General features: G+C 33.9%; 1 protein-coding gene across 4 annotated transcripts in view; it reads left to right on the top strand.

The window, feature by feature from the left end:
* Positions 1–16,610, top strand: part of LOC150105767 (mitochondrial disaggregase-like) — a 244,459-nt gene that overhangs the window by 32,518 nt on the left and 195,331 nt on the right. For 3 of the 4 annotated variants that reach the window (XM_090393564.1, XM_090393566.1, XM_090393567.1), the window contains one exon: positions 13,736–13,864. The exons of the other annotated variant lie outside the window; for it this stretch is intronic. In XM_090393564.1, coding sequence (XP_090249690.1) covers positions 13,736–13,864 — 129 coding nt within the window. The remainder of the gene's footprint in view (positions 1–13,735; positions 13,865–16,610) is intronic. 4 annotated transcript variants of the gene reach the window in all.

The following is a 16,610-nucleotide window of genomic DNA, read 5'->3' as shown; positions in this document are numbered from 1 at the left end:
AGAATGAATTAGAAGACAATAATGACAATGGAGAACTCGAAGAAAAAAAAGTAAAACATGAAGAGACAGTTGATAGTTTTAATATGTATAGAATGGGCTAAGCAGAATGATACGTCATTCCACAAAATTTTATTGCTAATGCAGCTCTGAGAAGAATCATTCGAAAAAAGTTTAGCGTCCAAGAAGCAAAAGAAAATCGGTGACTTTTTTTACAAAGAAAGAAAAAACTTTTTTTTGTGTGTTGTGTACAAGAAAGTGATATTTTTTATGCAAATTAAGTTGCGTACTGAACTATGCAATTTTATTAAATCAGAATCCTCAACAATACAGGTACATACAAACTAAATTTTTTACTAAAATAAACTTGTGTACTGTATTATTTTTTGTTTTACATTATAGTACTGTAGCTTTTTTTCTATCAGTTACTTCATTTATTTACAGAATTAAATTGATGTACCATTAGAATCTGATTATTTTTGTCTTAAATGCTAGTTATTGTTGTCTCTTGGGGGAAATTCGCTAATCTGAACTTTTCCCTAATCCAAACGAGCATGTTTTTTTATTAGTTCAGATTAACGAGATACCACTGTACTAAAGAATCCCAGCCAACATTATAATTGTGTGCTAACTACTTTGGTGGAGCATCAGATTAAGGATAGAAATGCATCTCTCATCAATGTACACTTTCTCTCTCCCATCCTCCAAGTCTGCTTTGAGTGTTTATTGCATGTGGTGTTCTTTACCCTGTGTCTATTTTGTGTTTGAGGTGGGAGGAAGAACTGTTACCTCTTATACTTAATTTTACGTTTAAAAGCATTTCCACTGTTCTGTTGTTGCCTTGTAATCCCCTTCTCCACTGCAAATGGTCATTCCAGGAACCTTCTTGCAAGCCTCTAATGCACATTGCCTCTACAACTTCTCCTCTCGATGTAAGTCGAAGCCATCCTCTCTTCCACTTTCCTGGTGGTGACTAATTGATCTCTTGTTTGGGCCATCTCTCCTGTGGCATCTGTTGAATATGTCTATACCACTGTAAAGATCGATTTTCCAGGCAGTCAATCACATTTTCTTGCAAATTCAATCTCTCCATGGTCTCATGCTGAATTTTCTGAAGGCAAGATATACACATACTTCATTGTATCCATCCATCTTTACACTTCTTATGACTCCTCTGCTTTGTATTCAGTGCAATATCCATCCTTGTCCCCATACATCAGAACACATTCTATCATTTGGAGTATCATATTTTTGGTTTCCTGCCAAATATCTCAACTCCATAACACACCATTCAGTTGTTTAATAGCATTACAGGCATTGACATGATCATTCTACATCTTTCTCACATGTTCTTGACTTATCAATAATGGATCATCTGAAATAATCCACTGCCTTGACTTTACTGACTGGAAGAGCTAAATCTCTGCTTTCTCCACCAACCAACAAATTTTTTGTCTTGGCCAAATTTACTTCTTGACCTCCCATGTTCTAAACATCAACTAGTTTCCTCATCTTAAAGTCAGTGTCACCCAAATTTTGAGCAGCTCTCACTTGATTATCAGCAAACAATAGTGAAAGAATGAATGACACTGTTTCTAGACTCATTTCCCATTGTTCTACATGAAATATTCCAACATACCAGCACTTCATCAAGGTAAATTTTAGACACTGTTGGTGACATTTGACATCCCTGTCTCATACCTTTTAGATGCTACAAACTCAGCTGATACCAGTCCACTGCACACTTAACAGCTGCTCTGCACCTTCTATATATTTGATTAATCAAACTGATGATTAACTCTAGACTATTTAGATTTATTAGCTGGTTTGAACTCATTATGGAATTTAATGGAATAAACACACCATTATCATCAATTTCCTGATATATGTAGCCCAAAGGGGGTGTTCAGGTTACTATAACAGCACTACATAATTAAGTTTATATTATTATTAATCTCCTATAAACAATTTTCTTCCAAATCAATCTATTACTTGTAAGCACTCAAATATTGTCATATCTAACATTTCGTACTTCTAAGACACTTCTGACCGAATCATTCCACATAGACTTGGTCTTCCTCTGGGTCTTTTTCCAGCCATCTTGGTATCAAACACCTGTTTTGCGACCTTGCTTCACCAATTTTATTTGTGGTCACTCCACTTTAGATTAGCTCTGCTGACACATATTTGATTGCTAATAATGTCAAGTGCCTTTCTAATATCTTCATTTTTAATATGATTCTGACATTGATGCCATCGGTTCACTCCCGTAATTTTTCTCACAGCCCTCATATCTTTGGTCTCTAGACTTTGAACAAGTGCTTAATTCTTACCCAACTCTCAGATCCATAACTTAAAACTGGTTTAAACACTGTCTTGTACCTAAATAGCTGAAATATTTTACTTATTCTATAAGATTCTCTATTCAGAATGCAGCTGAAGTTTTCTATTCTCTTATTTTATTGCTGATTTTCATACCATATTTGTTATTCAGTTTAGTTAGTGAATCCTGGAGACTTGCACTGAATGTGTTTAGGAATACATTATCATCTGCATAAAGCAAAGAGCTAAGCTTTGTATCTCTAATTCTAATGTCAGGCTTGATGCCACTTTCTTTCATAATGTGATGAATAAGAGTGGAGATACCATGCACCCTTGTCTTACCCCTGATTTTACGTCAAACCATCTTCAGTTTCCTTCAATTCTAACTGCTGACTGACAACTTAAATATAGACTATGTATTGCTCTGTATAATGCTCTATTCACCCTATATAATTGTAATGTTTTTAAAAGCTTTTCTCTGGGCACCTTGTCATATGTGCCTTTTCCAGATCTACAAAACTTAATTAGAGATCCTTGTCATATTCCCACGATTTCTCAAATATTTGTCTTAAATTAAAAATCTGATCTCAACAACCTCTATTTGGCCTTAACCCAGCTTGTTTTTCTCCAAGTTTCTCTTCCACAATCTTTCTCAACCTCTTTCAGGTATTCTTGCATAAATCTTACCTGGAACTATTAGTAGAGAAATTTGTCTGTAATTCTCATATTCAGTTTTATTCCCTTTTTTATATAGTTGGGTAGTATGAGTACTCTACTCCAATCATTGGGAATTCGACGTTCTGGCCAGACCCTCTGAATTATGCAGTGTAGCCACTGCAAAACTTTTATACCTCCATACTTGAACATTTCTGGTTGAATATCATCTACTCCAGCTGTCTTTCCACATTTCAAGTTTTTTGATATGCATTCCTCTTGAAAATTTTCTAGTATGGTTTTATTACTGCTCAGTTTAACAGTCTTTCAAAGTAATTACTTCAGACATCACATAAATATATCCCAACTCAACATCACCTGAGTTCAAGATCAGTACTATCAACATAAGAAGCTTGAATGGCAAAGAAAGGAGCTAGGTGACGAATTGAATAAGTACCAGATCGACATAACAGGAGTGACTGAAACAAAAAAGACAAAAACTGGTGAGATCTTTCTGAGCAAATCAGGGAAACGAAGGAGTAGCTATAGTATTGAACACTAAATACAAGGCTAATCTTCTTGAATGGCAGACAATATCAAGTAGAGTGATGTGGGCAAATATCAGAATGGGGAACTGGAAAATGAGACTTATTTCTGCCTATGGTCCCACAGAAGGTTCTACTAAGATAGAAGTGGAAGAATTTTTTGAGACTTTGGAGAAAGCAACTGACACAATGAAAAAGGAAAAGTTGATCCTTGTTGGGGATCTAAATAGCAGAGTAGGAAATGATTGTCAGACGTATGAAAATATTTTTGGAAAATTTGGATAAAACAGCAAAACTAATAATAATGGCAAATATCTGTTGGATTTCTGCTCAGGACATGGACTGATTATTAACACAATGTTTCAGCATAAAAATCTGCACAAATTCACATGGAGAGAAGAGAGCAAGGAATAAGAAAAGTCTCGTTGACTATGTTATTGTTGATAGCGATGTTTTCCCATTGGTGCAGGACACTAGAGTGAACAGATGATTTGAAATATGAAGTGATCACATTTAGTCTTGAGCAGGATAAAATTGAATTTCATATTGAAAAGAAGAACATGTAAGCAAGTTTTAAAGCAAATAAAAGTTGAGCAGCTCTCAGATGTGAACTGTAGACTAAAATCCACAAAGATTATTGAAGAAAAAATGAACGAGTTTGAGAACAGGAACCAAACCTTGGAGATTCAGTGGAAAATCGTGAAAATTGATTGATTCTGCCAGAGAGGCATGTGATGAGGTTGTCTGCAAGGATAGAAAAATCAGAACTTCATGGTCGACACAGGAAGTTAAAGAGGTCGTGGATTTCTGTTAAGGACATGGACTGGAAAAAAAGAAAGCATATTGAAAGTTCCTGGCAAATAAATCAGTTTTTGCTCTTAAAGTATACGGAATAAAAATTACTACATAAGATAGTATAAACAAAAATGGCTAGAACATTTAAATAGAATGGACAACAGCAGACTACCAAAAATATTATACAGATACAAAATAAGTGGAAAAAGAAGAATTGGAAGGCCAAGAAAGAGATGGCATGAGAGCGGAACAGGCCACTTGGCCTAAATTCCATGTTAGGAAGAAGAAGAAGTATACGGAGACAAGTCTAAGAAAGCTAAACACTATATGAAACTAGCTAAACAAAAGTCATGGGAAGACTTCGATAAGAACATAAAAAATAAATATCAAGAATGTGGTAAAATATTCTGGAGGCTGTTGAAAAACAGAAATAGAGGAAAGAATGCTGTAAAAGAATTAGAGATGATAAAGGTGACATTAAAACTGGAGAAACAGATATCCTTGATGTATGGGGTAATTACTTCGAAAAATTGCTGAATGAAATTGTTATGTCGTTGTTTTCTTAAATATTTTATCTCTGTTGTTCTCCTTGTGCCTACTGAGATCTGGCTTCTAAACTGACTTTCTGGGGCCGTTTCTCTCTTCGAGTTCTGACGAAATTTATTTGTTAATGCTGTGCCAGTCAGAACTCTAGGATAGAAATTTTTATCCGAAGAAACTTTCCCAGAATTCAAGTAATACCTTATATAGATTAAGTAGTTAAGTAGGTTGAGTTTTATCAGTATTTCAGTTTTCAGTCATGGCCTTGACAATCTTAAATTCTCCGTTTTCTCTCTAAACGTAGGTTCGATATTTTCATGAGTGGTAAAATTCAATCTCTTACTCATACAAACTCAGGTACACATGGGAAAACACATTTATTATTTATCTAAGAACATTATAATTTAAACAACACATATAATTAAGCAAATCTAGGTTAATACTAAAATACAAGTGAAGCAGGGTAATAATAATCAAACAGACTCATGACAATCTTATGTTCATCTATATCACAAACATGGATGTCGGTATTAAACTAGATTACTGCTGCTAACAACCCATACACATTAAACTTGGTCTAGACAACTTATGAACGTAGACTACCAGTCCAATTCGATTAACATAACACAAGAAACTATCTCAAAAATCTCTCTTTCTTCTTTTCTAAACTCTGTCCATTTTATACCTTCGTCACCAATAGATAACACGCATAAAAAGGAAGATTTGTACATTATCCCCTTGTTAGATAATTTCTCGATCCTTCCGTCTGTTCTTTGTTAGATTGTCCCTCTGTACGATGGATTGCTGTCACGTGGGAGTCACGTGCTCGTCCCGAATTCGCCACTTGTTTCTTCTGGACTTATGAACTTTTCGCGTCACCGCTTCTAACACGATTTACCTTCAAAGGAATCCTTTGCTGCTTTCTCATCAGTTAGATCCACACTGATGGTCTAAAACTCAAACACTGCCATCATCTCGTGCTATATTTTCTTCGATTTGCATCGCTCAGCAACGGGAAACATGCTGCCGCTTTGCCGTCTTCACACGTCTTGTCGGGTATCAGGCATGCTGATCTGCTTGGGAACTTCGAGCAGGAGACCCAAGAGGAGGGCACACGTGACCAGGGAACACCACAGGAACCAGGAGAAAAAAACGTAAAAGGAAGCAAAAGGAGGTGCTTCTTTCAACAATGTGAATCCGTTTTAAACCCCATTATAGCGCCATCTTTCAGCACTCCAAACACGTCTTGTCGGGTATCAGGCATGCTGATCCGCTTGGGAACTTCGAGCAGGAGACCCAAGAGGAGGGCACACGTGACCAGGGAACACCACAGGAACCAGGAGAAAAAAACGTAAAAGGAAGCAAAAGGAGGTGCTTCTTTCAACAATGTGAATCCGTTTTAAACCCTATTATAGCACCATCTTTCAGCACTCCAAACTTGTCTACGACGCTCTTCCATTTGCTGTCACCGAGTGACGTCACCTCCTTGCTGTACACGCATTGCTTTTTTTGGGGAACGTGAATTTCTTGCGCCTTTCACGAATGCCTACTCATCGCTTGTTACATCATCTTTGGTGGTCAAACTGCAACCTTTGAACTTTCGTTTGCACGATGATATATGACTTTATACATGACATATTTTAACATTGATGTTTTTGACAAATTAAGATTCCGTCTATTTTAGACAATAACCTTAGACATAGTACAATTTAATATTTATTTCCTCCTTCGATTTCATTTTAATTTAAGATTCAACCTCTTCTTTTATATTTTAATTCCTTTTTAAGCAAAGTTAATATCTGCATCTTCACATATTATGTCTGCTTTGCCAAGAGTACAAGTGTGCTTTTGCTTGATATTATTCTCTTGTTAAAAAATCTTGAATGGAGCAGTTCTATTCTTGATAGAGCCATCATTCAAGATCTAACAAAATGATCAGTGACAGCACAGTGGTAAAAAAAAAAAAAAAAAAAAAAAAAATACTCAACAGGCATGCAATCAGGAATACATATTCATACTTGAAGTAGAAAAAGTCATCAAAAGCCTGAATCATGGAAAGGCAGCTGGAGTAGATGATATTCCACCATAAATTCTCAAGTATTGAATAAAAGTCTTACAGTGGCTGCACTACATGGGTCAGAAGGCCTGGAGAGAAACGAATTCCAGATGATTGGTTGGAGCTCTCATAGTACTCATATATAAAAAGAGAAATAAAACTGAATGTAAGATTTGTGCAAGTATACTTGAGAAATGATTGAGAAGGATTGGAAGAGAAGCTTGGTGAAGAAAACAAGCTGGATTCCGCTCAAATAAAGGCTGTCAGGATCAGATCTTCACTTTACGACAAATAGTTGAGAAAGCATGGGAATATAACAAAGATCTGTATTTAAGTTGTGTAGATCTGGAAAAGGCATGTGACAAGATGCCAAGAGAGAAGCTATTCAATACGCTACAGTTATATGGTGTCAATGGGGCATTATATCAAGCAATACTTAGTCTTTATTTGAATTCTAAGTCAGCAGTTGGAATTGAAGGAAGTACAGGAAGCTGGTTTAATGTTAAATCTGGTGTGAGACAAGGATGTACATTATCCCCCTCTGTTATTCATCATCTATATGAATCACATTATGAAGGAAAGTGTATTAAACCTGATATCAAAATTGGAGATGTTAATCACAGCTCTTTACTTTATGTGAATGATGTTATACTTTTAAATAAATCCAGTACAAGTCTGCAAGATTACTGACTGAAGATGACTGTGTAAGGTTTACATTAGGCCTGTAAAACCTTACACAGTCATTTCTGCAGCACTATTGTTTTCCACAAACAAAATCCGTATCACACCCATGAACCTTGCAACAGGTGGGATTTTTTATCACAGCACCCATTATAAATTATTCGTAGAAGATCACAAATGATAGTGGAACAAAAGTAAAATTGTCAAGAGCTAGCTAATGAGTCACTCTACACTATCACACATGTGCATCCCCCCCCCTCTTCCATATGTTATTTAGCAGTAAATTCTGAACTGATCTTAATTTCTGGATGCTCCTTGTACATATACAAATCCTCCCCCCCTAACAATATGGTGTTATCAAAACCCTTGTTAATAGTTTCCAATCTCTGTTTTACCAAGACTGATATTACTGCTGAACTCTCCTTTATTCACTACTTTCCTGTCCAATGGCTACAATGCCAAAAATGTCAACAGATTAATTGTTCCTCCCATCTTCTCTCATAGACAAAATAATCAGAACTCTAAAAAAAGAACAATCTCTGCAGTATTCAAACCTTTGCTAAATCTAGCTATCCTCATTCGCTCTGCCAAGGATACTCTACCTTCTCTATCAATTTCAGGTGTTTATAAAGTTCCTTGTTCCTGCAACTTATATTATGGTCAAACTGGGAGATCTGCTTAGAAGAACATAAAATATACATCTGTTGCCATGAGTATTGATCAGTCAGTCTTGCTAACCATACCATGGATATTTTGCACAGAATCAAATGGAAAAAACTACTATGCATCACCACAAAAAATACAGTTTTGAAAGAATTTATTTGGAATCAGCAGCAGAATTAAAAACAAAACAATGTAATCTTAATAAATATGGTTGTATTAAACTCTCCAAGATTTGGGAAATTCTAATGCTTGGACCTCCTGCTGAACACAGCTAAGGCTAGCCAACAGTGTCCATAGAGGGCATCCCATCATGGGACTTTAGGCTTTGAGTCTAATTTTTTTGCTATCCAGCTGTGTCTGGTTTATTTCTTTCAAATTTAAAAATCAAAAATAACCAATTAACATAAACCTCTGATTGATAATAAAGGAGCAGTTCCATTAACATATATCTTAGATTTTATTTTCTTATATAGTGAAACCCGTGGAGTATTCTTAATTTTAAATTCACACCTATGCCACAGTAATTAACTTTTTAATAATATGTAAATATTTCGTCTTAAGAATCATAAGACATCATCAGTACAGTTATTAAACAATAGGAATTACGTTACAAAAAAAAAAAAAATTAGTGTGCATGCTTACATTGGAATCCCTCTATATATATACAGTAGCATGTTTAAGGACTAAATACTATTTGGCTATAATTAAATTAAATGAAAATATAATTGATAAATTTATTTTATACAATTGAGAATAAGAATTTCCCAGCTTTTTGGGATAGTGAGACATCATTATGATTAAGATTTGGGTCTGTGACGTAAGGCTTCAGCACTTTCTTTATACAAACGCTCGTGTTTATACATATGTGGATCTATGTAGTAGCTTAGTCTTTTGCCATTGGATCCCGTGGTTGGTGTTTGCAACTCCATGTTGTGTGAGGCCAGATTTGTGAGGTTTGATAAGACAGATGTGGTCTTGATGTTCAGAGATGTGTTTATTTACAGATCTTTCTGCTTGTCCATAGTAAGACAAGAACATGGCACTTTGTATACACCAGGTGGCATCAGTGGTGAGAGTTTTGTCTTTTGGAGAAAGTAACAAATTGTGAATTTGGTTGATTGGTTTATAGGTAGCATCAAGTTTGCATTTCTTCATCATTTTTGACAAACATTTTCAGAGATGCCTTTGATATATGGTATAGGAGTCCTATGGGCTTCTTTTTGTCTGGGTTGATGTGTAGGAGAGTGGCTAATAATTTTTTGATTTGTTATTGGATTATATCCATTTAGTAAGGCTGTATCTTTAATAATTTCCAATTCTTGTTTTAAAGATTCTTCAGAAGAACAAAATTTTTGTGCTCTGGATACTAAAGATTTTATGATGCCGTATTTCTGAGATGGATGGCGAGCCAATTGTGGATATAATGACCTGAAAAAGTTGGTTTTCAATAGACAAAAGTGGAAATGGAACCATCTTGTTTACATTGGATGTGTACATTGAGGAAGAAAATACCTTATGATGATTCTTTTCTAGTGTGAATTTGCTGCGAGGATGTAGCTTATTAACATGTCTGTTAGATACAGATGTCAATAAGCTTTGACATTGTCTCTTTTTTTTTACTAATAGCCCTCACAAAGAGACAATAAAATTGTTAACCAAAAATTTTCATCTGATATTGTGGAATTATTCAAATTTGCAATCACATCAGGTTACTTCACATGGAAAGATAAAATATATAAACAAGCAAAAGATGAATACCACCTAACTTTTAGCCAACTGTTTTCTTGAACGCCTAAAAGATAGAATTTTTGCTCTTGAACCAAAACCAACAATATGGCTATGATATGTTGATGACATCTTTGCAGTCTGGAGTCACATAGAACAAGAACTTTACACTCATTTTTCTAAATAGTATCGACAACCTGCATCCTTGCATCAAATTCTCATATCACCTCTGGTGATGCATTAGTTTCTCCAAGAATATCATTCATGTACATTACAACACTTGATAATCTTCTGTTAGTAAGCAGTATAATGAAGAATAAAGAGAAATAGCGCTTAAATTTTTCCTTGGGACTCTATCCTTTGTCACACTACAGGCTTCAGCTTGTGTCATTAAATATGCTATCAGCATAAGAAACCAATTCCACGCAAAAATTTGAAATTTTTTCTTTCCATTTTGCACTCACCTCTACAGTTGGGATGGGAGAGAGAGTGGTAATAGAATGAAAGATACTGTTTCATTAATCCTTTCATAACCAGTGAAGCCGAGGAAACATTGACCAATAAATGCCTAAATTTCTAGCAATCAAAAATATGTTTACAATGGCAGAAACTAGCACTTGCACAATATAAACAGAAAGCTGTTTCATAATGAAATAAACCTAGTTTATGCTACTGAAGTAATGCTATGTGCTTATTTACATTTATCCATTATATTTTTGAGTACTGTACAGTGTAATTAAGAAATGTAGCTTTATAGGTTGTTCTCTGAAACTGACAGCACTAATTTTGAAGAATCGTCATAAAAAGAAATATATATATATTATTAGGATAGTCCAACACAGTTACCATTTCATAACTAGTTTCCAATTATTACTATTTTTGTGAGATCAGACCAGGCATGGAACTTCTTCAAGCCATTTCAGGATGCTGATGATCTCATGCCAAATGATGATAATCACCTACCACTTGATGACATTCATAAACATCCATACCATAGTGAGATTGGTTCAAAGTATAAATTTTTGGTAGGAGAACAGAGACACTATCTGTCAGCCAACTAGAGTGGCTTATTTGTTGCATCTCTAATTAGATTGTTTTTTACTTTTCTTCTGAAGCACTCCTAACTTCATTAGTCTATTTATATCTTAATCTTCCTGCGGGTCTTTTTTCCTGCTATTCTTAGAGACCAGACCAGATACCAGTTTTGCTAATCTCTCGTTTCTCATTCTGTTTAAGTAATTATGCTATCTTAGATTATAACCAGTATGGGATCCTGTAGAATCTTATAATTAAAAACATGTTACTACAGCAATAAAAAAAAAAAAAAATAGTTGTAATAATTTATTATACAAGTTTATGATCTAATTTAACTAGATAAGTACAGATTAATGATTCATATAGCCACTGGCCATAGGATTCATTGGACAAACTCGAAACTTTTTGGGTGATTACAGATTCAGATTACAGCAATTATTTGCTGTAATCTGATTACAGATTCATTTTTTTTTGTTTTTGGCACTATTCAGATTACAGCAAATAATTGCTGTAATCTGAATAGTGCCAAAAACAAAGGGACAGATTTATATTTTTTTGTTGAATTGGATGATAAACCAATCTGCTTGATTTACAGTGAACAAATTTCCGCTGCTAAAGAGTACAATGTGCAATGACGTTATAAAACTAATCATGAAAAGAAATTTAAAGATTATAGTAGAAAGATTTGTGAAGAAAAAAAGTTGTTAAACTATGCACTCAATTAGAGAATCAGCAGTCAGTAATCCAAACATAGATCCATGTGGCACACCACCTAACATCATTTGTCTTGATTCTTCTCAACCATACACTTTACAAAGAATAGCTTCCTTGATATCTGCCCATCTCTTATCCATGCCATTGGCCTTTTAAAATCCCAGTAATAACTAGTGATTTATTTAAAATCTTCACGGTAATTGCGACATGCAAGTAAGTAACGCCAGCCTAGTTTGCTGAATAGTTAGCATATCTGCTCTCCAACCAACAGGCTTTGGTTTTATATCCAACCATGGGCATGGATGTTTGTGATTTCCTTTAGGTGAGAGATAAATTTCATTATCCAGTATGAGACTACTGTCCTGCTTATTGGAGGCATGAAATGGCTTAAAAAAGTTCCACAATTGGTCTCAAGAGCATGGTTTCCAGGCTGTGTAAAAAATAAATGAAAGAACTACAAAAAAATAAATAAAATAAATAAATAAAAATAGAAAAAATCCTTAGCCTGCTCATGGTATGACTCTACTATAGATTTATTAATAAATCTTTCATGGTCGGGAGCTACATAAATTTACTAAAGGAAGACCTCTTCACAAAGCTCTGTTGTTCCCTGAATAATGATTTTAATCTACTTGATGGCAGATTAATCTTTCCACTTCATTGGTATCTACCAGTGCCAAAACTTAAATGAAGCTTGGTCATATGCTACTAATTCCCTTATTTTCTCATAAAAAAGATAACATGGCAGTGTGATTTAACAAAAAAAATTAATAGATATCAATAAAGATTTACTAGTAGATATGACATCTATCATTTTGTTCATCAACTACAATTCTCATATCTGTTTTTTAACACCACTAAGGTGATACTCCTTGGCAAGGTAATCACTTAGTTATTCAACTATTTCTCTTGCCTTTCTCCCAGCTGCATTCATTAAAATTATCCTTTTACAATCATTCTCATTTTATTCACTACGTAGTAATGATTAAATGGCAAATAATTATGGAAGTAGTGATTAAAAGGAGAATGATTTTGGAAGAAGTAACCATCACCTACATGGCTGATTTCCTCTTATACAATTCTGCATTCTCTTTCATTCTAATTACTCTTAGCTGTTTTTATACTTGTTCATCACATTTCTCCCACATTATTTTCTTTTGAGTTGAGGGAAGCAGTATCAGACTGCTTCCCTCAAACATTAATCATTTTCCTTGCACACACCATGATATTTCCCTTGCAATTTCAAGCCACTTTCTTAATTTTGTTATAATTACTTACCCTCTTCTTAACTGAAAACTCCTCATGCTTTGCATCCCAGGTTCAGACTACATAATCATTTCCCTAATCATTGGTAAAGTGGCTACCTCTTAGTTTTTAGCAAATCCTTTGATACTCTAACCAGATTCATTGCTCATAAAGCTCTTCTCTCCAACACATGCTGTTTTAGATAATTCTCTCAGGAGCTGCATGCATTCATTTTCCTTTCTCTAATGTACCTCTATAATAAGTAAAATATTTTACTTGATGCCAATGATGAAGCATTCATCAACTCATATTTTACTAAATTGGTATACCAGAGTGAACGTGAAGAGTGACCAAATACTTTTTTGGCGTGAAATGTTCTAGGTATCAATAAGCAAATAAAAATCCATATTTACTGGATTTCCATCTGTTCATAATGGATCTGAAATGCCAGACTGGTGAAAGCCTTAAAAATACCATAATGAAAGATAACATATAGGTTCCATATAGAAATAATTTTTTAGTTACAGTAGTTTGATACTGAGACAACTGTTTTGCTAAAAATTAGCAAAACCTTTTGATAAATCATGAATTGCTGTCACTCTCAATTAGAACTTCAGTTGCAATCATAACACTACCTTTTAATGATATTATGGTGAAAGAATCTTATGATAGATTCACTGCTACTAATAATTGAAATATTTTTTTCTAAAACTCCAGAAAAATAAATTTTTCTAGAATTTGTTACTTTTTTTTTTTTTAACAGTGTGGGTTATTCGTGAAGACGAATTCTGTGATAGACTAAATAACCATGCAACATTTCGTGGATGCACTGCACTTCATTATGGTGTTCTTTCTGATGATGTTACTACAGTTAAAATTCTTCTTGAGCATGGTAATTTATAAATATATTATATTGCTTTTTTATTTATGCAGCGAAAAAAATAATGCAGCAGTATAATGTTCAAAAAAATTTTATTAATATAAATAAATATTTCAAATTCATGTTTGTTGTTAAATTAGCACGTCAGAATTATAGAATTATATTACAATAGATGCACACTATAGTGAACATCATTATAACAAGCAGTGTATTATAATGAACTTCAGAAAAGTCCCGACATAAGTCATGTCGAACCAGTGCTATTTTAAGTTCACTGTTATTGAATAAAAGTTCGAACCTTCACAATCAGGAAACAATGGAAATGGTGGGGAATTGTACATCGATGACAGAACGGGGTTTATGTATGCCTCCTTCTACATAAAGAAAGGAAATGGCAGGAAAATTGGCAAAAGAACACAAAGAACAGGTAGAAACTAAGCATAAAGAACACAAAATACAAAAAAGTACAAATGCAAATAATAATGTGAAATATAAAAAAAAACAAACTAGAAGAGCGTGAAATTATACAAATAAAAGTGCAGAATTAATGCTTACATTTCAAAATGTTATGTTATCTGAAATTAAATGTCGCTTACCTGATATCAGAAATTTACAAACAACCAAAAATTCTGAATGATAAGTTTTCTTTTATATTAAGAACCTTTAAAATACAAAATAAGCTGTTGTACATACAAACTTCATAGCTTTTAATTAAAATATATTGTAACACATTGGTAAACAGTGTCAATTTATGCTGACTAATACTAACTAATGTTCATCACTTGTGTCCTTTCCATATCTGTAATTGAAAGTCGCCAGTTATAAAGTTGACTGACTGCTGAAGTTTTAAGGTATTTTTGATTTTATTCATACAGACTTGCACGTATATAGTTATGAATATTTCAAGTAGATGACATTAATTTAAGCTAACATGATGTTTCAAAATTTAAATTCTGCATTTTCATTTTTATAATTTTACTTTTCTTGATCTTCACATTGTCAACATCCAGGAATGCGTTAGCAGAACTAATCTCAGGTGGTATGGTCACTTAAACAGAATGGGCGAGGAAAGATTAGCAAAACAAGTGTTCTCTGCCAGGTTGGTAGGAAAAAGACCCAGAGGAAGACCAAGATATAGGTGGATTGATATGGTACAAAGTGCCTTAGATGATAGAAATATAAGATCTGATAATGTTGGAGTCTTGACAAGTAACAGACTGATTTGGAGGAAAATTGTAGATAGGAAGTTAGTAATGATTTAAATTTTTCATGTAGTACTATCATACCCTGTACACCCCTTGAGGGTACATGTCAGGAATTTGATGATGATCTTTCTTATATGTGTTCCATTCTTGTTATGTTTAGTTTCTGCTGGTTCTTTGTGCTCTGTCATTAATGTATGATTTCTGTCATTTCCTGTACTCTCTCTTGTCATTTCTTTTGTTTTCATGGGAATGGAGTGCCCCCCCCCCCTCCCCCAAATCCACTATAGCAAATCTTGCACATTAACAAACTGTTTCTATGGTTCCTGCAAACATCTACTGCCATTTAACTTTTTCCATTTATTCATTTTTTTATTATCCATTTAATAAAACTATTTTTACCATAAAGTATTCACTTGTGCGTGTGTTAATGGGAATTTATAAAGTTTTAAATAGCAGTATATTGTTTGAATTCTCCGTGATAGATGACTTTCACTGTAGAAAACAATCTAAGAAATTTAAAGTCTAAACTTCTACTTCTGGAAAAAGAAAAAAAAAAGGAAAAATTTGGGAAAAATTTGGTTTTTGATTCTAAACACATTTTTCTAGAGCAAGTTTCATTCATGTCTTCAAAGACGAGCTGAAAGTTATGCTTATTTTTTGCATAAAAACCAGAAATACTTACATAAATTTATTTCCATATTAGAGGCCAAGTCAACTACATTCATACATTTCATTTAATTGGCCTTTTTGACTAAGTGATTAGCATACTTGATCTCCAAATAAGCTGCAGGTTTGAATCCTGCCATAGGCATGTGATGTTTGTATGATTGGCTTAAGGTGGGAGATGAATTCCATTAATGTGCTGTTCATCACTTGTGTCCTTTCCATCTTTGTAATTGGAAGTCACCAGTTATAAAGTTGACTGACTACCAAAGTTTTCAGGTTATTCATACAAACAGAATCTACATTCATATATAGTTATGAATATTTCAAGTAAGTGACATTAATTTAAGCTAACATACCATTTCATAACATGCCACCTACTTAATGGAGGTTAGAAGTGGCTTGAAAAAATTCACTGTATGATCTCTAGAGCAGAGTTACCGAACTATGTAAAAAAATTAATACGAGAAAAAAAATCAGTAAAAATAATAATGATAATAAAATTTGCTCTTCATTCACATGGCATGATGTGAGAAATGAGGAAAGTCTCATTGACAGTGTTATTGTATGATAGTGATGTTTTCCTAGTGGATAATGACACAAGAGTATACAGATTTGAAATTGGAACAGATCACCATTTAGTTTTGAGCATGATAAAATTGAATTTCCTATTGAAAAAAAAGTTTAAGAAAGTTTTAAAATTAATCAAAGTTGAGCAGCTTTCAGATTTGAACTGTAGCCTAAAATATATGAACATCAAGACAAAAATGAGAGTTTGAAAACAGGAACCAAACCTTGGAGATTCAGTGACAAACCCTGAAGAAAACGTTGATTGATTCAGCTAGAGAGGCATGTGATAAGGTTGTCTGCAACAATAGAAAAATTAGAAC

The sequence above is a fragment of the Typopeltis vanoorti genome, chromosome 6 (assembly GCF_054136105.1).
Source record: "Typopeltis vanoorti isolate ZY-2024b chromosome 6, IOZ_Tvanoo_1.0, whole genome shotgun sequence".
Taxonomy (NCBI): Eukaryota; Metazoa; Arthropoda; class Arachnida; order Uropygi; family Thelyphonidae; genus Typopeltis; species Typopeltis vanoorti.
Note: the sequence above shows the minus strand (reverse complement) of the source record. Positions and strands in the feature narration are given on the sequence as shown.